The sequence below is a fragment of the Leptonychotes weddellii genome, chromosome 5 (genome assembly GCF_054177405.1).
Source record: "Leptonychotes weddellii isolate Sample4059 chromosome 5, ASM5417740v2, whole genome shotgun sequence".
In the NCBI taxonomy this organism is placed as follows: Eukaryota; Metazoa; Chordata; class Mammalia; order Carnivora; family Phocidae; genus Leptonychotes; species Leptonychotes weddellii.
The window spans coordinates 1,683,877-1,704,339 of record NC_138373.1 but is presented as its reverse complement, the minus strand read 5'-3'; the positions used below and the strand labels follow the sequence as shown (position 1 = coordinate 1,704,339).

The following is a 20,463-nucleotide window of genomic DNA, read 5'->3' as shown; positions in this document are numbered from 1 at the left end:
CTGTGGCAGGTGGGGGTCTGTGGTGTCATAAACGGAGATGGGCAGCTGGGGAGGAAGCAGGTTTGCGATCAAGGGGTCAGTGGTCCACTTTTGGACATGTTGAGCCTAAGATGTCTATTGGGTCCCCCCGGGGAGGTATGGAGAGCAGGGGGAACAGTGAATCGGGGGGGTCAGGGGAGAGCACTGGGCAGCGACGGCCAGCTGGAGTGTTTGTCTTGGGTACAGTGTTGAAAGCCACGAGCCAGGGTGACGTCCCGCAGGGAGTGGGTGCCAAAGAGGAGACAGCAGAGCCCATGTTTGGGGTCGGGAGTAGGGAGGAGCGACCAGCGAGGCAGGAGGAGTCCAGGACAGGGGGCATCCTGAGAGCTGCACGAAGACAGTGTGGAGGAGAGACAAGGGACCGTGTCACGTGCTGCCGATCACCAGGTTCCACGAGTGCAGGAAGTGACCCATGTGCTCAGCCACCTGGACACCGCTGGAGTCTTGGACAAGAGCAGCTGTGATGAAGCCTGATGGCTGGCTCGGGAGAGCCTGGGGGAGGCCGCGGGCAGAGCTCGTCGGTGGAGTGGCCTTCCTGAGTCACCAAGAAGGGTGGGACCCAAGTCCATAGACAGGAGTGTGGCCCCCCTGCTGGCCTGGTGGTCAGAGCGTTTGGGCAGTGGGGGGGCGGCTGGAGGGTCTCATGAAGTAGGGAGGCCAGAGGAAGTGGGGGGCTGGGGGCAAAGAAGGTACAGCCCCCCCCCCACCCTGGGGCTGTGGGAGAGCCAGAGAGGAGGGACAGAGCGGGGACAGGAGATCCCCCAAGGGCCCGAGGCTCCATCTGGAACTCAGGGTGAGACTCCCCAGAGGGCACTGTTTCCGTGCAGCTGACCAGGTGCGGAGGGCGGGCGCAGGAGGTCAGACACCAGAGGCTTGGCTGAGAGAGGATGTGGAAGCAAGAGGCCAGGGGAGGTGAAGGTGAGTTCACGGGCCTGAGTGGACCTGGGACTTCAAGCAGGGGAGGACGAGCCCATGAGGTGTGAGGGGGCTGGGGGTCCAGCAGGGTCAGGAAATGGGAGGGAAGGAGCTGGACAGACAAGAGGTGGAGGCAGAGTGGGGTCGCAGGGCAGGCAAGGTCTGGGGAGTGACGCAGGAATGGACGCAGGAGCAGGGTGGGAGAGAGAGCCTGTGTGAGCCAGGAGCCAACATTTTCCGGAAGGAGGGGCCTGCGGATCCCCGCAGTGGGCAGCAGGCGTGGCGATCCCACCACCGGGAGGCCAGGAACGAGGAGGGTCTGTCAGTGGTGGAAAGAGCATCTCTCCAGGAGTGAGGCAGGCATGTCCAGCAGGGGGCGCTAGGTGCCCAGAGGACGGGAGACTGCAGGGGGACCCGTCCAGGAGCTCAGGACATTCTGCATTCCCTGCCAGTCCCCCTGACAGCGGCACGGCCGGTCTGGGGCTCACCGTGGCTCTGCTGAGGGGACGACCCAAAGATCCCGCCAGGACGGGCCACGAGGACGTGCAACCAGCCCCCCTCAGAGCCAGGGCGTGGGACGGCGGCCGGGGTGGCCGGCTGGAGCTTGCCTCTTGGCCAACCACATACTGGTAAGAACTTTCAGGTTCGTGATGTGACCTTCGAAGGGCAAGGGGCGTGCCCCGGGGTGCTGGGGGTTCCTGGGGAAGGTGGGTTTGGGCAGGGGGAGAAACCACCAGCTCTCACCACCAGCTGGTACCCGAGGACCGAGGTGGATTGCACCCTGAGTCAGGGGGTCCCAGAAGCCTGCCCGGAGCCAGTAGGGGGCACGTGGGGGTGGGGGCAGCACAGCTCTCAGCCCTAACTCAGTATGCTAACATAACCTCGACCACCGCGAGGGGGCTCAGACAGGAACCCCCCCCCCCGCCCCAGGCCCCTGGGTTCCTCCTAGTGATGGACCAAGTGCTGGGCTCAGAAAGGGCTTGGGAAGCGGGGGTCACCTCCAAGAACGTTCGGCCAGGCCAGGGCTAGGGTGGGCAGCAGCCAGACAGGCCAGTTGGTCTGACAGAAAGATGGGGCTGGCTCTGGTCATCCCCCGACCCCCAGCCCAGGCCTAGAAGGGGCAGGACTGGCTGAAGCCCCCAGCAGGGAAGGGAGCCTTATGGCAACCCAGTCCGCTGCCCGTCCTCCCTCCCAGCCTTCCAGGCATCCTGAGCAGTTCCCCCTCCGCACCCCTGCCGGGCTGTGCCGAGACCCAGATGGCCGCCTCTCCCACCCCACCTCTGGAAAGCCCTCCTTTCCAACACGGCTCAGATGCAGCTCTGGGGCCAGTGGGCTGGGATGGCCCCAGGTGAAGGGAAGTGTGTTTAAACTGAGCAGGGAAGGGCCCCACCTGCACCCCTTGGCCCCTCCCGGACCTGGACCACGGAAGCCGAGGGGGTGGAGGGGCACCCAGCAGCCCCCATGGTTGCAGTGTTATCTTGAAAGCCCACAAATGATGGGCAGTTTTGGGGGGGAGCATGACACCCCTCAGCCCTGCCCTGGGGGAGAGCGAGGTCAACGCTTCTGCTGTGTGACTCATCTTGGGGGAGGGCCCCTTCCTCACACCCCTGAGGGCAGCAGATGGGAGAAATCTGCCCCTGCTGGACCTGCTTCCCCTTCTGAGGAGGAACCATCCTCCCTCCCTCCGTCCCTCCCTTCTCCGTCCCTCCCCCACCCAGCTTTTCCTTGAGAAGAGGGAAGGGCCCCAGGGCTTGAGCCCCGCCCCCCCATGCCTCCCAGACCCAGAGCCCTGAGGACTCATTTATCCCTGTTCTCAGATGAAGGCCTCAGCTCCCAGGGCCTCCTCCCCACACTGGACGGTTTGGACCAGCTGTGACGACCAGGTGACCAGGTACGTCCCCAACTCTGGGGCAGGCTCCACCTGTCCCCGCGAGGGCTGCAGGGCCATGCCTGTGTTCCGGGGCCCCGTGGCTGGGCCCTGGGTCGACACTCGGGCCAGGGCAGGGGGCTCCTCTGACTCCCCCCGGGGTGGGGGGCAGGAAGGAGGCCCTTGGTGTCTGCCCGCAGGTGGTTGCCCCCCAAAACCTGAGCAGCCCCCTTTCCTCAGCATGTCTGCAAGACTGCCCTCCGGACACGGATCAGGCTGTGATGCTGAGGTCCCCCCCCCACCCCCCGTCACTACCTACACCCCTGGGACACCTGCCCTTCCAGCCCTTCTGCAAAACCCACTCCACTGACTTAGGGCTACACAAGGCCAAGGTGGGGTCAGGCCCTGGCCAGTTGCCCCCAGGCCCAAGGAGCCTCCAGCAAGCCTTATGAGGAAGTGGGGGGGCCTCCCGGGCTACACGCTGCACGTGGGGGTGCTGAGTATGTGAGCACGGGGCTACTGGGATGGGACTGGCATCGGCAGGTCAGGGGTGGGGACAGGAGGCGCTTTGCAAACACTTGTCTTTATTCTGACATGTTGAGAAGGTTAACCGTGGAGCAGAGCAGCCAACATGGAGGTCCCAGGGGACTTGGAGCCCAGGGGGGGTGCTGCGGGGGCTCTGTGTGAGGAAGAGGGAATGCCGGCTGCCCCCCCCCCCCCCGCCAAGGCTGCATGTGAGGAAGAGCGAGCAGCAGGGAGTGGGCAGAAAACAAGGTCGGTGTGAATCCTTGTCCAGCCTCCATCCAGCTGGCCTGGGGGCCCAGCTCCAGGACCAGTCCAGGCATGGAGCCCCTTCACAGAGGCGAGGTCGAGTGTGGGGTCCCCAGCACAAGGGGAGGCCAGGATCCAATACCACCAGGCCTCTGAGTTTGAGCTCTTTACCACCCCCGCCAGCTCAGTTGCCTGACCTTGGCTGTCACTGGCTCTGAGCCTTAGTTTTGCCATCTGCAAAATGGGACAAGAATATGGCCTCTTGTGAGTTTGTGATGGGGATGAAGCCAGATAAGGAGGTCCCAGGCTGGGCCCCCACGAGCCCCCTCCCTCCTCCAGGGAAGGCTAGGCCCACACAGGCTGGAGCTACAGAGCCTATGGGCTGCTCCTCTGGGTGAAACCTGCCAATCCAGCCATCCCCCTGACCACTTCCACGGTGCCCTGGGCTGGCTGCGCCTCTCAGGCACCTGCAAGTGGCTCTTGGGAGTCCCTTCTATCCATCTCCCCCACAGGAGCTCGAACAAGCCCCCAGGCCCCCTGGAGCCCCTCCGACAGACCTGTGACAGACCTGTGTCTCTGGCCCAACTTCCAGCAAGACCAGGACCCCCCGGGTTGCCCCAAAGAGCACCTTTATTCACAGCAAAGGACGTCACCATAGCAACCACACTTCAATTCCCTGAGAACTTTTCCATTATCGTTCACTTTCCTAGCTATGTCTTTGCAGAAAGAAAAACAGAAGACAGAACACACCCCACGGGCCTGCGGGAGATGGGCACCGTGCAGGACGGGGCGCGGGCAGTCCGGAGGCCGGGACATATAAATACACGGAGTGGCGGACATTTCCCTCCATTTAAACAGCAAAGATTATCTCAAGTTTGGCTTCTGCTTTTTCTGATCCACAGAAAAGATAAACCCACCCCCCCAGAAAAACAAAAACACCCTACCTTTTACCCACCCCCTTATGAAAAACAAGCACAGTAAAAAAATACTGTCACAAATATTTACAGGCACGCCCATTATGGGCGACGTTCTCTCGACTTCGGAGAGGAGATAAAATGCTCAGCTGTCTCCCCATCACGGGGAGACAAAGAGACGGCAGTGAGGGAGGGTTGGGAGGGGAGCCCGTTTCCCTAGCCACACGGCCACTAGGGGCTTCCGGGGGGGTGGGGGCTGGACCCGGTGGGGGTGCTGGCTGCTAGTCCTCTAAGTCCAGAGCTCAGCAGGAGAAGGGGGCTCGGGTTTCCTCCCAAACCCAGCTTCCTTGCACTGAGCCTGGCTCGGCTGTGCTGGGGGTGCTTAGGCCCCCCCAGCACAGGGCCTGCACCCGACAGGGAGGGAAAGGCACCTGCGTATCCCTGCAGAGCAGCCCCTGATCCCCACGCTGCCGAAAGACCCCGCAGTAATAAGAAAACTGCCCTCAGAGTGACCTCTGATGCACATCCTCTGGGATGGGGCTCTGGAGCCCGCGGCCCCACGGGGCAGACAAGTGGCCCTTGTGCTTGCTTCTCGGCAGAACAGAACTGCCCAGCAGCCTGCTCCATGGACGGGCACGCAGTGCGCGCACACACACACACGTAGGCACAGCCCTGGGGGAGCCTCGAATGCCAAGGCCAGGGCGACACAACACAGATCCCCGGGCCCTTTGGATACCAGGGGCGCCCGAGGACGGGGTCTCAACCACGGCTGCTAGAAGACGGCGCTGTGGGGACACCACGGTGTGTCCGGGTACAGGTGGCAGTGGATGGAGCGGAACCTGTGGGGACAGAGTAGGGGCAGGTCTGTTGGAGGGGGAGAGGGTGCTGAGCACCCATCTTCAGACCCACAGCAGCAGAGGGGCCCTGGTCCACCCTGAACAAGGCTCCTGGGGGTCTGTAGTCCTGCTGCTTCAGTGTACCAGCCCCAGCAGACCCCCCCAGGGCACCCCTCCAGCCCCAGCAGACCCCCCCAGACAACCCCTCCAGCCCCAGCAGACCCCCCCAGACAACCCCTCCAGCCCCAGCAGCTCCCCCCCAGACAACCCCTCCAGCCCCAGCAGACCCCCAAGGAATCCAACTTAAGGCCCAGCCTCTATCTGGACCTGCTTCCTCACCTGGACGGGTCAGCCTCCACCGAGAAGGGCCCCTTCATGTGGATGGCATTCCGCTTACTCTCAAACATGCCGTAGCTGAGGGTCACCTGTGGGGGGAAGGGAGGGCCTAGGTGAGACCAGGAGAGGCCCCCACGTCCCCGGCTCTGTCCACGGCTGCCCATATGGTTCTGCAAGAGGGAACAGCCTTGCCTTCTGCCCTCCCTCGGCCCAAGAAGGCAGGCCTGTGAGTCCCACTGTACCACACCCCACCTGCTCTGCACAACCCAGGAATGAAGTCTAGGGTGGAGGCCTCAGTGAAGGCTAGTGGAGTGCCCGGCCAGGGCCAAGAAAACCCCCATACAGCACAGAGTAGGTGTCCCAGGATTTGAGCAGGGTCCCGCTGGTGGGGGGGTGGGGGGTGGGTGTCCGAGGAGCAGCCAACAGTGCGGCCCTTCCTCTGTTCCTTGTTTAAAACAGTGACTCCACCCTCCCTCCTCCACCCCCACCCCCCCCCCATACCACTTCGTTTGGTTGGATTTTCCCCTTCCCTCCCGGGCCTGGGAGGCGCACCTGCTCATGGAGCTCCGAGGCGGGCACCTGCTGCAGGTTCTCCAGGTGGGAGTGGAAGAGCCCGCTGCGGATGAGGGGCACACCCAGCAGGGCCTCCACGATGTAGCCGATGGTGCAGTCATCTGGCAGGCGGATCCGCTCGGCTGTGCTCATGAAGTGCCCCCTGCTGCAGGAGGACAGGGCCCGACCCATGAGCAAAGGCAGGAGCTGGACACCTACTGGGAGCTCAGTCGGACCCAGCCAGCCAGAACCCAGCCGGGGATGAAGAAGCCAGACCTGGGAGGAGAGGAGGGGAACATGCCCCCTGCAGAGCAGGATGTGGACCAGAACACTGACCAGCCGGCCCGTCAGCAGCTCCGTCCCTCCCAGAGGCCCCGCACAGCACCCTCCTCTGAACCGGCTGGATAATTCTGAGTCGGGGTTACCGGGCGAGCAGAGAAAGGAGTCCTGCCCGATGGTAGTGACCAGTGGGGTGTGTGTGTGGGGGGGGGGGGGGTTGTGACTCAGCCCGCCCTTGCATGTGAGGCTGGGGACACCCGTCGCTGGGAAGGCCTTGGGACCCAGGGCAGGCTCACCCCGGGGCCCAAGGGCACTCACCTGGCCCACGGGCTCATCTTCAGGGCGAGCCCACGGCTGATGCAGAAGCCTGCCCCGCCAGTGGCAAACCAGAAGTGGACAGGGCGCTGCGGGAGGGGAGCGTGGTGAGACCCTCGCCCCAGGCTCCAGGGACCCCGCAGGCGTCCTGGCCACCCGGCTCGGGCCCGCGAGGGCGGCGCACTCACCATCTTGTTCTCGCTGACCCTCTCTGTGGCCTGGATGGGCCTGTCCAGGCTGGGCTTGCCGATGTACACGTCCTGCGTGTGCAGGTAGCCGGCCAGCAGCCGCAGCAAAGCCCTGACGTTGACGTAGTTGTCGTCGTCCACGTGGCAGAACCACCTGCGGAGAAGCCACCGGGAGAGGGAGAGAGAGAGAGCACGTCAAGGGTGGCGGGCCGCCAGGGCGGGGACCTGCAGGGGACGGGGCGCGCTCCTCGGGACACTCACTTCCTCCCCGATTCGATGAAGTGGTCGTACTCCACCGCCATCTTGCAGGACAGCGCCTGGCGGCTGTGGGCAGCCGAGCAGTTGGTGTTGACCACGTTGCCTGGGAGCGGGGGAGGGGCTGTAAGCGGGTCCGAGCTGGCTCGGAGAGGTCAGCGGTCGACACCCGCCGACCCCCCCACCCGTGAGAGCAGAGCGGGACGGAGCGGGTGACCGTCCCAGGGCGCCCTGGGTTCAAGTTGTGCCCTGCGGCGGCCTCCTCCCACTGCCCCCTCCCCAGCACAGGGCTCCCGCCCGGTGATCACACTCCCCCCACCCCCAGCCCAACCCCCTCCGGGGCAACCCCGGCCCGCCCCTGCCCATTCAGGCGGCTTTTTCCCAGCACCGGCCACCTGTTGCCGCCACATCAGCTCAAAGGGCCCCGGGAGCTGAAAGGACCTCATTTGCATGAGAATTGGGTGCCCCCCCCCCCAGTGATGGGGCGGGGCATTGAGCAAACCAGTTGAGTAAACTGCCCTCTCTGGCCCGTGGCCTCCGTGACCTCTCCGGAGGGGAGGGGGGAGCGGAGGAGGGAGGGGACAGTTCCTCCCAGGAGTGGAGCCCCCCCGGCCTCCCCAGGTCCAGGGCTCACCCGTGCGCCTGGCCAGGGCTTCATCGTCCCCGTCGGTGAAAATGAACGTCTGGAAGGAGAAACGTGGCCTTGAACAGGCGGCTCTGGGTCCCCCAGCCCCGGGCCACTGAGGGGGTGCAGGCCCGGGCACCCTGAGGCTTCAGCAGCTACAGCTCAGTCACACCCACTCTCCACCCTCCCGTGGGCCTCAGTTTCCCCACGTGCACCCATGTAGGTAGTCTCAAGTGTCCAGCCTAAACAGAAGCAGGGCCGGGACTCCTGCAGACCCCACCCTCCCATGTCGACAGCTGGGCCCAAGGTCGCCCGGCGGCTGTGCTGGCACGAGCCAGGTGGGGCGCCCCGCCCACCCGCCAGGTGACCGGCTCCTCGCCCGCCCGGCACACCTGGCAGGGCACACACCCTTATTGACACAGCACCCAGCCTGCGGGAGGGGGCAGAGGGCCGTGGGGGGGGGGGACAGGCAGAGGAGGTCGGCTTTGGGAAGCCAAGTCTCAATCAGTCAGGGACAAAGGCCTCTGCTGGGCGGCTGCCAAGCCCTGGCGGACAAAGGGCCCGGAGGGAGGATGAATCACCAGGCATTGTCCGCCAGCTTTGTCCTGGGCCGCACGGCGAGGGGCGCCGGGCTGGCCTTAACTCGGCCGCGTTAAGCGGGAGTGGCCGCGCTGCCCATTACCATACAGCTGGCCTGGTTAACTGGGCTGGGCTGGGCCTTCAAGGCCGCCCCCCCACGCCCCGGCCGGTGTGACTAGCCGGCCAGGTCACTTTCCCTGAGACTAAGAAGGCACCACAGTGCTCTGGAAACTCCAGCGGTCAGGAGGGTTGAGGTGGGAAACGGCGGGTGCGCCAGCCTGCAGATCAGCACCGCCCCCCCACCCCCCTGCTCAGGCAAGGAAATCCAGGCTGGCAGACAGGCTTTGCCCAAGGCCACATCAAGGCTCTACCTGGGCCAACACAGCGCCACCCCTGCCAGGATCGCTCCGAGGAAGGGGTGGGGGGGCACCGGGGCGGAGCCAGGAGCTGCCAGCACCCGCCTGGGCCCGTCAGCACACGGGGAGGAATGTTCCTTCCTCTGCCTGGCCCGCCCAGCGCGTGCAGCCCAGCGCACCCAGGCCTGGCTGAATGCAAAGCCTGGGGCCTGGTGGGGGCGGGTGCTCTGAGCACAGGCAGCAGGAGACCCCCCACCTCCATGCCCACCAGACCTCAGTGTCCTCGTATGGGTCCAAGGGAGGATCCAGCATGTGCAGGCCCAGAGCACAGTACACACCCAGCAACCTGGGAGACCCAGCTGGGGTCCCCACCCTCCTTTCGGCGGCCCCGGCTGCTTGCCCAGCCTGACCCCAGACCGGAGCCCAGACTCAGGCGGAGCCACAAGGTGCCGATCACACCTTGTTGTGAGCTGGGGAAGGGGCAGGCCCGGTGGACACCCTCTCCATACTCGCAGCCCCTCCTTCCAGAGCCCTGCAGGCACCCCAAGGCAGCCCGCACGCCCGGACTCGCACCCAGCCCCCCGCCCACTCCCCAGCATCGCAGCCCAGGAATGCTGTGGGAGGCTGAGGCGGCCAGTGCAGACGCGCTGCTGCCGTCTCCGGATTAGAAGGAAAATGCTTTCTTAATGAGATCAAGCGGGGCCTGTTCTCCCGCGCTCTGGTGGTGCCCTAAAAACCCAGCCCAAGGCTACGGAGATTAAAGTCACCTTTGTTCAGCTGGGGGGAGAGCAAGGCGGGCGGCCTGGAGAGGAGTAAAGGGAGGGTGGGGCTGTGGGGGTGTGAGGGTGCCAGGCCTCCCGTCTCCCTACATCAGAGCGACTGGCAGAGGAGGGGACAGGCTGCCTGGCGGTTCAGAGCCTCAGGATCCCCTTCTGTCAAATGGGCACAACAAGAGCTCACCTGTACCCAGAGCAAAGCACGGACACGGACTCCCTTCTCTGGTCTCCCTAACGGCCCTGAGAGGTGGGCACCATTACTACCTGAGCGGACACTGGGGACGCTGAGGACCAGAGAGGGGCAGGCTCCAGCCTGTGGTCATATGCTGGGGCAGACGTGGTGCCAGCCTAGCCCCAAGTGCCTTCCGGGACTGAGCCCGTCCCACCCCGCCGCCTGGCCGGCCAGGCCTCCTCCCCACTTCCCCGACGATGGGGCTGGAGGAGGAAGAGCAGGGCAGCGAGGGCGGCAGGGCTGGCCCAGAGCGGGCGGGGGGACACCCACAGGAAGCGACATTGTTCCTGGAGCTGCGATTCAAAGAAACACAGGATGCCAAGCTCTCCCCCAGCAATTGTGGCCACTGTGGTGGCAGCCGCTGCAGCCTGGCCCACTCCTGGGAGGGGTGGGGGAGGGATGTGGGGGCCGAAGGTCCAGCCCCTCATCCTGGACTTTGAGGACTGTCTCAGTGTGGCCCCTGCTGACCAACCCCCACCCACCATCACTCCAGTTGCTGGAAGTTTCTTACACATGCTCCATGCTGGTCCTGTCTGTCTAGCTCAAATGGCACCTCCTCCAGGAAGTCCTCCAACCCTCCACGTGGGTCAGATGCCCACTCTCAGCTTGCACAGCCTCTCTGGGTTTCCCCCCACCAAAGCCCTGACTTCTCTGCGTGCCCCCCATCAGACTGGGCCTGATTCACCATGCGCAGGACTGGAAGAAGAGGGCCCTGGGTCATGACAGTTTCAAGGACCCCCTCCCCCACAACGCGATATGCAGCCTCGGCTTGCTGTGACACATGAGCCGATGCTGGGGGCAGATGCAGCCTCTCCTGGGTGGGTTCAGCCGGCAAGAAGGAAACCTGAGTGGCCCTTCAATGGGGACCTCAAGGCCCGGGGGAGTGACGGCCCCCACCCCGACCCTGGGTAACTGTTGGGCTCATTCCCTCTGCCTCCAGGTTTTGCCAGTCCCCTTCCAGAGATGAGGCGACAGAGGGTCAGAGAGGCCTCAGGTCTTGCCCAAGATTACCCACCTGGGCTTGGGACTGGTACCCAAGACCCTTCGACCACATCCCCTCTGCTGGAGAAAGCCCCCCAAGTCCAAGACGAGAGGTGCTCCCTCGGAGCTGCTGGTGGCCCAGCAGGAGCCGAATGCTGCCAAAGGTCACCCAGCAGGGAGGCAGGGTCCTGGGGGGTAGGGTGCCTGGCTCAGGGATGGTGCCCCACAAGGGCTGTCAGTCAGGGATGGGGGGGGGCCCGGCGGCCCTCTCATCACCAAGCAACCTGAGTGGCCAGCACGCAGTGGCGGTTCCCATGGAGCGCATAGCTGCGCACAAGAGGCCGGACGCCTTTCTCCGTTGGAGAAAGGGGCTTTGTTACCTTGCCCAAGCGGCCGGCGTGAGAGCCGCCGGGCGCTGGGAATCCTAACGGCCCGGCGGCCAAACAAAACCCACGGCCCCCGCCGCCCCCTCCCGCCAGCCCGCTGAGCCCCTGGGAAAGGGGTTGCTGCTTTCCCAGGAGGCTGCCACGGGGCTCCCAGGGCCCCCTCCCCACACTGGAACCAGACAGAACCCTTCCCCACCCCCAGCCCCCGGACCCCATCATGACCTCACCAGAACCCTGTCCCCAAACAGGGCTCCTCCACGCCAGAAGATCCCAGGCCTTGAGGTTTAAACAGGGAGGAAGGGGTGTGAGGTCCTCTCTGAGCCCTCACCCTGGTCAAGAGTCCCTCAGCTTCACCCCAGATGCCCACTTAGTCCCTTGAATCTCCCAGCCCACGGCTGTTCCCTCACTACCCCTCCCCTGGCAGGGCCCACACTGCCCCGTCCCGCCCCAACCCAACCGTTCTGCTGCAGCCTCGGGGGAGATTTTCAAAGTGGGGTGTGTCTTTATTATGTGTAGGAAGTCAATGCTCAACTAGGGTGCAGTAAGCACAAAGTTCAAGGCTCCAAAGACTCCTGTGCTCTGGGGACAGGATCTCTGCACAGACCCCCAAACCCCAGTGTTCTCTTTGGAAAGGGATTCTCCAGGGCTCACCAACACACACCCCAACTCCAAATTATCTCTAACAATGACTTGCCCCCCATCCCATAGAAAAGACTCATGAGAGAAGGGACCAGCCCTATACCGGGGGTTCTAACCCCCCACTCCACCACTCAGGAAAAAGTCTTCCTCCTCAGGGCAGGGTCTGAGCCCAGGTGGATGCCTCACGAAGAATCTGCCTTCTGGAGGTTTGGGGACAATAGCACCTTATTAATGCACTCCAATGCTTGGGGGGGGGGGGAGAAACATCACAGAGCACCAACCCCAAGCAATGGCAGCTGGTAGCATCAATTCACACCATCCAGGGCTCTGGAAGTTGGATGGGGTCGGGTCCCCCTCTGACACTTGCACAACTCAACGGGGAGAGTGGCCCCATCAGGCAGACCGGGCTGGAAAGGGATGGACTGGCGTCACTACCCCCACATAGTCCCGGTAGCTGGACAGATGTGCAGCCTGGCGCCCATCGGATACTGCCACCGGCTGCACAAGACGGCACCCCCCTACCCCGCCCAGGCCGTGGGGGCTCACCATCTCCTTGTGGCGCGAGATCCAGGTCTCCAGCAGCAGATCGAGGCGCGCGCGGTGAAACTTTCTGGTGGTCTTCACCGCGATGAAGACGTCGTGGGGCGCCAGCGACTCGGCCGGGGGCTGCCGGGGGCCGTCGGCGGGGCGGGGGGCGCCCCCGGGCGGTGGGCGCGCGTCTCTGCGCGCGCGGGTCAGCAGGCTGAAGTACTCGGACAGACTGTGCACCTCGCGGGCGAGCGCAGCGGGCGCCGCCGCCGCCTCCAGCCCGGGCGCCGGGGCCGCCCCCGCGGGGCCCGCCAGGCTGCGCAGCGCGCGCCGGCCGCGCTCTGCGGGCACCGGGGGCGGCGGCGGGTCGGCCGTGAGCACCAGCAGGCAGGCGAGCAGCGCGCCCGCCAGCGCCAGCAGCAGGCGTCGGCCGCAGCGCTTGAGCATGGTGGGGTGGCGGCCGCCGGCGCGCCCTGCCCGGTGCGCCCTGCCCTGCCCCACACACCGGCGCCGAGGATCCCGGGTCCCGCGGCGCGCTCAGCTGTCCACTGCTCGCGCCCCGCGCTCTTAAACCTCCCCGCCGGACTCCGCCCCTGGGGGGCGTGGTCCCCCGCGAGGCTCCGCCCCTACCGCGCGCTCACTGGCTCCGGGGCCCTGGGGCGGGACCTCGCGCGGGTCGCCCCCCGAGACTCGCAGCGCCCACGTGGGGCCGCGGCGGGGGTCTGGGAAAGGCCCGGCGGACGCCGCCGCCCCCGCCCCCTGTGAGCACGTGCACGCCCCGCCCCGCCCAGGTCGTCCCCCGCGGGCGGCCGAGGGGCGTGGGGCCTTGGGCCCGGCTCGCCCCGGTGGCCCCGAAGGGGAAGCCAGGCTGGCCAGCGCCGGCGGGGACCGCACGGGGCGTCTGGCACGCGGAAGGGCGCGCCCTCGGCGCGGTGACCGGGGTTCTGGCACGGGGGCTTCAGGCTCCGCAGTCCCGCAGGAGACGTCCTCACTTGCTCGCGGTGCCCTGCCCCTCCCCAAGCCCGGCGTCCTCCCCTTGGGGTGGTGCGTGCCAAGCATAGGGGGCGGCGCCTAGGTGGACCTGAGCGCACCTAAGGCAGCGGTGATTAATACTGAGGAGTTGAGCCCCCCTCCCCCCCGCCGAGCCACGGGCAGAGACACGTGTTTCCACCGAGAAAGCACCTGTATTAAATTCCACCTTCAGCGCCCTGCCCCCACCCCCGCCCCGAGCTAATTTCCTCGAATTCCAGCCCAGCGGCGGGGGTGCGGAGCTGGTCCCCGAAGTCCTCCGGGCGCCCCGTGGCGAGAAGAAACTGAAGTCGCCCCGCCCCTTGCGGGATGAAAGGCTGCTTTCTGTCCCATTTGGTCCCTCTACGCTCAGGCCAGATGTGGCCCAGCTGTGCCCCCGCCCCGCCTCCCCGGCACACGGCGGCCCCCACCCCCAGGCCTTCCCACGGGCCGGGCCGGCCCACCGCACGAGCAGGGGCGGCAGGAATGCGCGCCGGCAGCCGGGGTGAGGGTGAGGGGCGAGGGGCCCGGAAGTGGCCAGGGGGCCCCCTGGCGCAGGATCAGGGTCTGAGCTCCCTGCCCTCAGCATCTTCCGGAAGCGCAGCTGGGGGCGGCTCTCCGCTTGGCTGAGCCTCCTTCCCCTCCCTCTCGGCTCTGACATCCCCTCCTCAGGAGGCCCTCTGGGACCACCAGGGCCCCGGGGCCCATTTAGCGCTCGCTCTGCCCACTGGCCAGTTCTCCTCACAGCCCTTAGCCCTCTGCCTGCAATGGGTCCCCCTTCCTGCACCGAAGGTCAAGTGCAGGAGAACAGGGCGTAGTGGGTGCTCTGTATGGATTTACTGGGTAGATGTCTGCCCCCCGAAAAGGTCAAGTGCAGAACAGGGCTGGAACATAGTAGGTGCTCTGTAAGGATTTACTGGGTAGATGTCTGCCCACCCCCACCGGGGAGCAGGGAGGCTGTGGCCCATTTGCTCGTAGGGTCCTGGGGCCCTACTCCAGCCCCTCTGTCATGGGGTGTGATGGGGGATAGTGGTTCCCAGGCCTCTTCCTGCTCCCCCCCACCCCAGGTAATTAGCAGGCGCCACCTCAGGCAGGCAGATGCCTGAGCAGATGGTCCTGGCTGTGCCCAAGTGATAAGTCTCCCGTGGTGTCACCTCCTGCCATAAACCCCTCCCCCATCAGCCCAGCCTCAGAGCCTCGGAGCCTCGAGGCAGCTGGAGGGGTGGGGATGGGCAGGGGAGAAAAGTTCCCTATGGCTGCATGGGCTGCCCCCAAACAGTAGGCTGAGCCCCAGCCCAGCCTCAAGTCTGAAGTCCCCATGTCCCTTGCCCCACCACCAACTCCCATCTATCCCAGATCTGGGCTATTTTGAGAAGGAGTCCCCTCCGCCACCTTCATCTCTCCTCTGGACCTCTTGGGCAGTCTCCACCCTGGTCTCCCTGTCCCCCATCTACCTGCTCTGTTTTCTTCTGCACTCTGAACCAGACGGCTCTAATCATACCCCACCCCCTCCACACACACACACACACACACACACACACACACACAGGTCAGAATCTTCCATGGCTCCCCTTTGCTCTGAGTTCAAATCCTGGCCTGGTGCCTACCTATTCCCAGCCCCATTTCTTGCTGAACCCTGCAATCCTCCCTATTCCCCAGCAGCCCAAGCACCCTTGTGCCCCAAAATCTTTGCATGAGCTGTGCCCCGTACCTGGGATTCAGGTCAGCCAGCGGCATCCATACTTGGTGCCCTCTAGATGCTGAGCGTTCTCTGAGAGGTCAAGGGGGAGCAGCACACAGCCGTGGTACCCCACACACCCAGCTGACAAGGCCCTGCCGAGGACATGGCACTCCTTGCTTTCCCTGACTTGTGACCTGGCTCCAGCCTGCCCATTGTACAGAAAGCAAGGTGAAGCTCGGTGCACCGCTGCCTTGCACGCGGGGAGTGAGGAGAGGGAGCACCTGTGCAGAGAGGGACTGGTCCAGCCTGGCCGGGGCTTTCCTGCGCCTCTCTGCAGCCAGGCTGGGGGGAGTGGGGGGTCCCGGGTGTGGCTGCCTGTCTGGGAACAGCCGGACAAAGCCTTATAGCATTCTTGTGGGGGCCGTGGGCTTTGGCAAGAGTGATTCAGTTTCTTTGCTGTCAGGAGAATGGAATTTCATGGTGACTCCTTGAGGTCTAAAAACTGTAAGGGGGTGGCCGGCTTAGCTCCCCCCTCCCCCTTCCCCAAGCCTAGGGCACTCTCCTCCCCTGCCCTTGCCCTAGGCCCAAAGGCTCCCCCCACTAGGGACCCACTGAGCCAAACAGCCAGCCAGCTAGCCCAGCCATGGGGGAAGGGGAGGTGCTGGGCTCAGGACAGGAAATGGGGAGCTCAGAGGGGATGGGGAGGGCTGACCAGGTTGCCAGGAAGCCCCTGGGGGCCTTAGGGTCCTGGGGAAGGGGGCTGGGAGCACAGGCTGCAGGCAGGCCCGAGCACAGCCCAGGGGCTGGGGACCCCTCTGGAGCCAGCCCACCAGCCTTGCAAACCCAGAGGGGCCCCTTCTCTGCTCCCAGACCTCAGACCTGGGATGTTCCTGCTCTGAGCCTCAGTTTTCCTCCTGTAGCATGAGGGGTAACACTGCCGTCCACTTTACAAGGTGCTCGTGGGCAAATCGTCACACAAGCAGGCACGTGGGTCCGTGGGGCTCCTGGGCAGCAGGTGGCTGAACGGCTTCAGAGCTGCCCATTGAAGATGTATAGAGAGGTGGCCAAGGAAAGGGGGCCCACATGACCACGAGGCCCCATGGGGCTCTACTCTGCCCATCAGGCTCGGAGGCAGTATGGTGCCCCCACTTGAGTTCGGGCCTGCTTTTCCTACTGGGGCTCAGCCTGGGGCCTCCTGTGGATGGAGTCAGTCCTACCAGTTTCTGGAAGCTGCTTCTCCACAGGCTCCTGGGGACATTGAGGCTGGCTTCGTCTGGACTGTCTCTTTTCTGGGAAGATCCTGGAGACATAACAGGTGACCGGTTAACTCGCAGGAAGTCGTCCGAAGCAGGTCTGTTCCACGTCCCCAGAGCAAGCCTTCTCCAAGCCAGCGGCCAAGCCCAGAGACCGAAGCCTCTGCTTCTATGAGAGCTGGTGGCAGGACAAGCTGGGCCTCGCGTGGCCCGGCCAGACAGACGGACATGAGGGTGCCTGCCCCCCCGACCCCGTGCTGCTGGGAGGGTGTGGGAAGGTACCTGGCAGTAACGGAGGCTTCCACATGCCAGGGTGCCCACGAGCCCCCTCGCAGGCAATGATTGGCCTGGCCATAGGGGCCCCAAAGCTTCTGGACAGAGTCCTGCTGGCAGGAGGAGAGGTAACGAAGAGGGCTTGGCTCAGAAGCCCCGTGCAGCCGGCCGCATGGCAGGAGGGAGAGGGTGCAGGCGGCGGAAGCTGATTCCCATTACTGCAGCTGGGGCGGGCGCTGCCCCCACGAGAAGAATAGACAGCCTGCAGCTGTGAATGGAGCCCCCGGCCCAGCCCGGCCTGCCTGCACGCCCGCTCTGCCCGGAGCCCCTCACCCCCAGGCCACGCTTTGTGTGGTCTTGGGCCGGTTCCCTCTCTCTGTGGAGCTCAGAATTTTACTTGACTGTGTAACAGGGTGTGGCTGCCGCCTGCCCTGCCCTACCCACCCCGGGCTGGCACTCTGCAGGCATGGAGAGCCAATGACCACTGGTGGCCTGGCCCTTCGGCCTGAACCCCGGGGCCTGGCGTGGTCGGAGTGGCCAGGGGCCTTGGCCTAGGTGGCCGAGTAAGGCTTCAGGGGATACCTTTCAAGGCTAGCTAAGTGCTACCTCTTCCAGGAAGTCCTCCCGAAGCCCCAGTGGTATCCACCCCCATCCTAGTACTGACCACATGAGATTATAACTGCCTATGTCCTTGCCTGCCTCCCCAGCTAGCCTGGGAGCCCTGTAAGGACAGGGGCCACATCGTGATCCTCGTTGGTGCCTGTCCCAAAGTAGGTGCTCAGTAAACACTGTCTGAACAGATGAGTAAAGGGAATGGACAGATGGATGGAAAGACAAAAAGACAGAGAGATGTCTGTGGATGGCTGGGAAGGTGCTAAGATGCTGGCTACATGAGGGCAGAAACACTGTGTCATTTGGGACTGTGCCCCAGTGCTTAGAAAAGTACATGGCATGTATTAGGTACCTGAGAAACATTTGTTAGATCACGGATGGATGGATGGATGGGTGGGTGGGTGTGTGGATGGGTGCGTGAACAGATTGGGTGGATGGATGGATGGATGAACAGACTGGGTGGGTGGATGGATGGATGAACAGACTGGGTGGGTGGGTAGATGAACAGATGGATGGATGGGTGGATGGATGGGTGGGTGGGTAGACGGGTGGGTGAACAGATTGGGTGGGTGGATGGATGGATGGATGGATGGATGGATGAACAGACTGGGTGGGTGGATGGATGGATAGATGGATGGAGGGATGGAGAGATGTAGATATATGGACATACAGAGGCTCAAGGGAGCACCCCCTACCTCTTTCCCTCAGGCACCCAGCCTCGGGGAATGTGGGTTTCAGGGTAAGGAGGCATGGCTGCCCACTGCACTCCGGGCTGGCACGGAGATGAGGCCAGAAGGCAGAGCTGTGGCGGGTGGCAGGGGCTGATGCCCCTAGAAGTTCTCAGTGACCGTATGTATACTGTGTGCCCACGCTGCACTGGGGCGTTTCCAAACACCACCGCCTGAAGGCTTCTAAAGGTCTCACTCAAACTCCTGATCTTGCATTTTGGACATGGGGGTCCAGAGAGGAGAAGAGGCATGTCCTTGACCCCACAGCCAGTGGAGGAGGGGGCATCTCTCAACCATGGGGCAGCTGCGTCTCTTCCTGGTGGCTCTGCGTGGGGGCCAGACGGGGCTAATCTGATTTGCAGCCCCCAGAAGCAGAACCCTGGCCATGAGCACACATGACTGACGTCCTACAGAGGCCAGACACCCACCGGGGAGATACCAGAGCCACTTTGCCCCAGGCAGCCTTTGTCTTGCCAAGAATGGCTAGCTTGTGCTGTGGCCACGGGGTGGGGCGTGGCTGTCCTGGTGCCTGCCAGGCCCCAGGCATGACCCCTCGCCCCAGTCCTGACCCTGCCCATTTCAGTGGGACCAGAGCCTGGGGGCGGTGGAAGGAGGGGCTCCTGACCGGATGGAGGTAGTGGGCATCCGAGTCTTGGCTCAGAGGGGGCCCTGCTCACTGCATGATCCTGGCCTCATCTCTGTAACTCCCTGACCTCAGGCTCCTTCTCTGCAACAGGACTAGAGGTAAGGAGTAAGTCCCCTCACTCACAGGGGTGGAGAAGGACATGGCATTGACATCCATTTTCGGCTGCCCTGGAAGTGAGGGCTGGGCAAGGTTATATGCCCAGGAGTGGCCATCACACCCACAAAGAGATAAGCCACCACCACGGGACCTATCCATCCACCTGTCTATCTGTCCATACATCTGTCCACTTCACCCAACCGTTCAAAACAGAATCCCTGGGCACTTTCTCCACCCCCGGCTCTGCTTGGCTCTCAGGTAGTTGAGGGGGTGACTCAGACACAGCCCCTGGCCCCAGGGAGCTCACAGTCTTCCTCAGGCTCCCAGGTATCCTCCAGACAGGTAGACCATGGTCGGGGTTGGAAGATGGGTCAAGCCCAAGCGTGCCTGGGTCCTGGGCGAGGGGTAATCCACTGTGTGCTGGGGCTGGGAGTAGGGTGCTTCGGGCAAGGCTTCCAGGGAAAGATGGTGACCATCGACCAGTAGCTCGAAGGTTCAGCAGGCAGAGGTGGGTGGGAAGGCGGGGAAGGGGTGCCGCCCAGAGGGGTCTGGAGAGGGGGTGCGCTTTGGTGGGGGTGTGGTTACCAGAGCGGTGGGACAGGAAGCTGGAGAGCAGGAGCCTCCGAGTCCAGGCTCCGGGTCAGGCTGGGGAGGCAATGCAGAGCCACCAAAGGTCTGTGAGCAAAAGGGATGTGGCTCGAGCTGCATTATAGAAGGTCCAGCTGAGACAACAGGAGTCCATCGTGAGCCTCCCTCCAGGCCTTGTGTCCTGCGGCCAGGGCTTTGCTTTCCCTCCTCCTTTCCTCGCGTGGCTCCCAACAGGAAAGCTAGTCCAGGGAGGGTTCCTGGAGGAGGGCAGGACCAGGATCCTCAGGGGTAGGTGGGCCCTGGTGGGATAGGACAGAGACGGGGCTGGGCGCATCCGAGGGAAAGCCAGGCCTCTCTCTGCAGCCTGATTTCCTTGTAAACACATGGTCTGCGGGGACTGGCCCAGAGGTTCTGGGGCTCTGGGAGACGTTTTTGGGGTAAGGCAGAACCACTGCGTCGAGTCGCTATGAGCCAGGGATGCTGCTAAATGCCCTACAGCGTCTAAGACAGGCCCCAAACAAAGAATTTCCCAGCCCACCGTGTCAGGTGAGCCAAGTGGAAGAATGGCCAGCGAGGTGATGGGCCTCGCTCCTGATGCATGGGCCCCTGTGGGGCGCTCGGGGTGGCTCTCCTGCCGTGCCCCCGGTCCCCCCCAGGTAGGCCTGTGCCCGGCGGTGGGGGCCCAAGGAGCAGCTTGCTCTCCAGTTCCTGCAGGAGGTTATGTGAGGGCAGAGGATGCCGTGGGCAGGGCTGTTGGGACAGAGCGCCAGCCCGGGAGCGGAAGGATGACACAGGGGGCGTCTGGTGCGCTGGCCTTGGCGAGCTCAGTGGGGGCGGGGGCTGGGCGGGGCCGCCTGCCCTGTGGCCCTGGGCTGGGGGCTGGGGGTGGCCGAGCTGGGCCCTGTCACCCCCTCCCCTCGCCCAGCCTCCAGGTGGTTCTAGCCCCGGCCTGGCTGGGGTTTGGAAAGGTGGCAGGGAGGGGCCTCCTTGAAAGCTGTTTGCTCAGCCGAGGTTTAATCTCCAAAACAGGAAGGCTCGTATTGACAGAAGCAGCAGACGGAACTGCGGAAGCGCCTGCCAGGTTAAGCTCCCGGGGCCCCCCTCCTCCTGCCCCCACGCTGGGGGGCCTCCCCAAAGCTCCTGCCCTCAAATACACAGGCTCCCACCCCCATCCCACAGCCCCTAAGCTGTGCCACCCTGTGCCGACCA

At 64.3% G+C, this 20,463-nt stretch overlaps 1 protein-coding gene and 1 long non-coding RNA gene across 4 annotated transcripts; one reads left to right on the top strand and one right to left on the bottom strand.

Moving 5' to 3' along the window:
* Positions 1 to 25: 25 nt before the first annotated feature.
* On the top strand, positions 26 to 2,845 carry LOC145721477 (uncharacterized). Its single transcript, XR_014145172.1, has 3 exons — positions 26 to 957; positions 1,407 to 1,583; positions 2,772 to 2,845. It is a non-coding gene; the product is annotated as an uncharacterized LOC145721477 (long non-coding RNA).
* A 543-nt stretch (positions 2,846 to 3,388) lies between these two features.
* Positions 3,389 to 12,913, bottom strand: LFNG (LFNG O-fucosylpeptide 3-beta-N-acetylglucosaminyltransferase). 3 transcript variants are annotated; one of them, XM_081819256.1, is made up of 8 exons: positions 12,388 to 12,913; positions 7,902 to 7,950; positions 7,274 to 7,391; positions 7,013 to 7,166; positions 6,828 to 6,913; positions 6,231 to 6,393; positions 5,682 to 5,767; positions 3,389 to 5,345 (listed from the first exon to the last, which is right to left on the bottom strand). In XM_081819256.1, the coding sequence occupies exons 1-8, from the start codon at positions 12,814 to 12,816 to the stop codon at positions 5,279 to 5,281; spliced, it is 1,152 nt and encodes a 383-aa protein (XP_081675382.1). In that variant the 5' UTR covers positions 12,817 to 12,913; the 3' UTR covers positions 3,389 to 5,278. The 3 variants fall into 3 exon arrangements, with proteins under 3 accessions (XP_081675382.1, XP_081675381.1, XP_006730090.2); XM_081819255.1 differs by having other exon boundaries at positions 6,231 to 6,396; positions 12,388 to 12,911; XM_006730027.3 differs by having other exon boundaries at positions 6,231 to 6,396; positions 7,274 to 7,373; positions 12,388 to 12,909.
* Between the last annotated feature and the right edge of the window lie 7,550 nt (positions 12,914 to 20,463).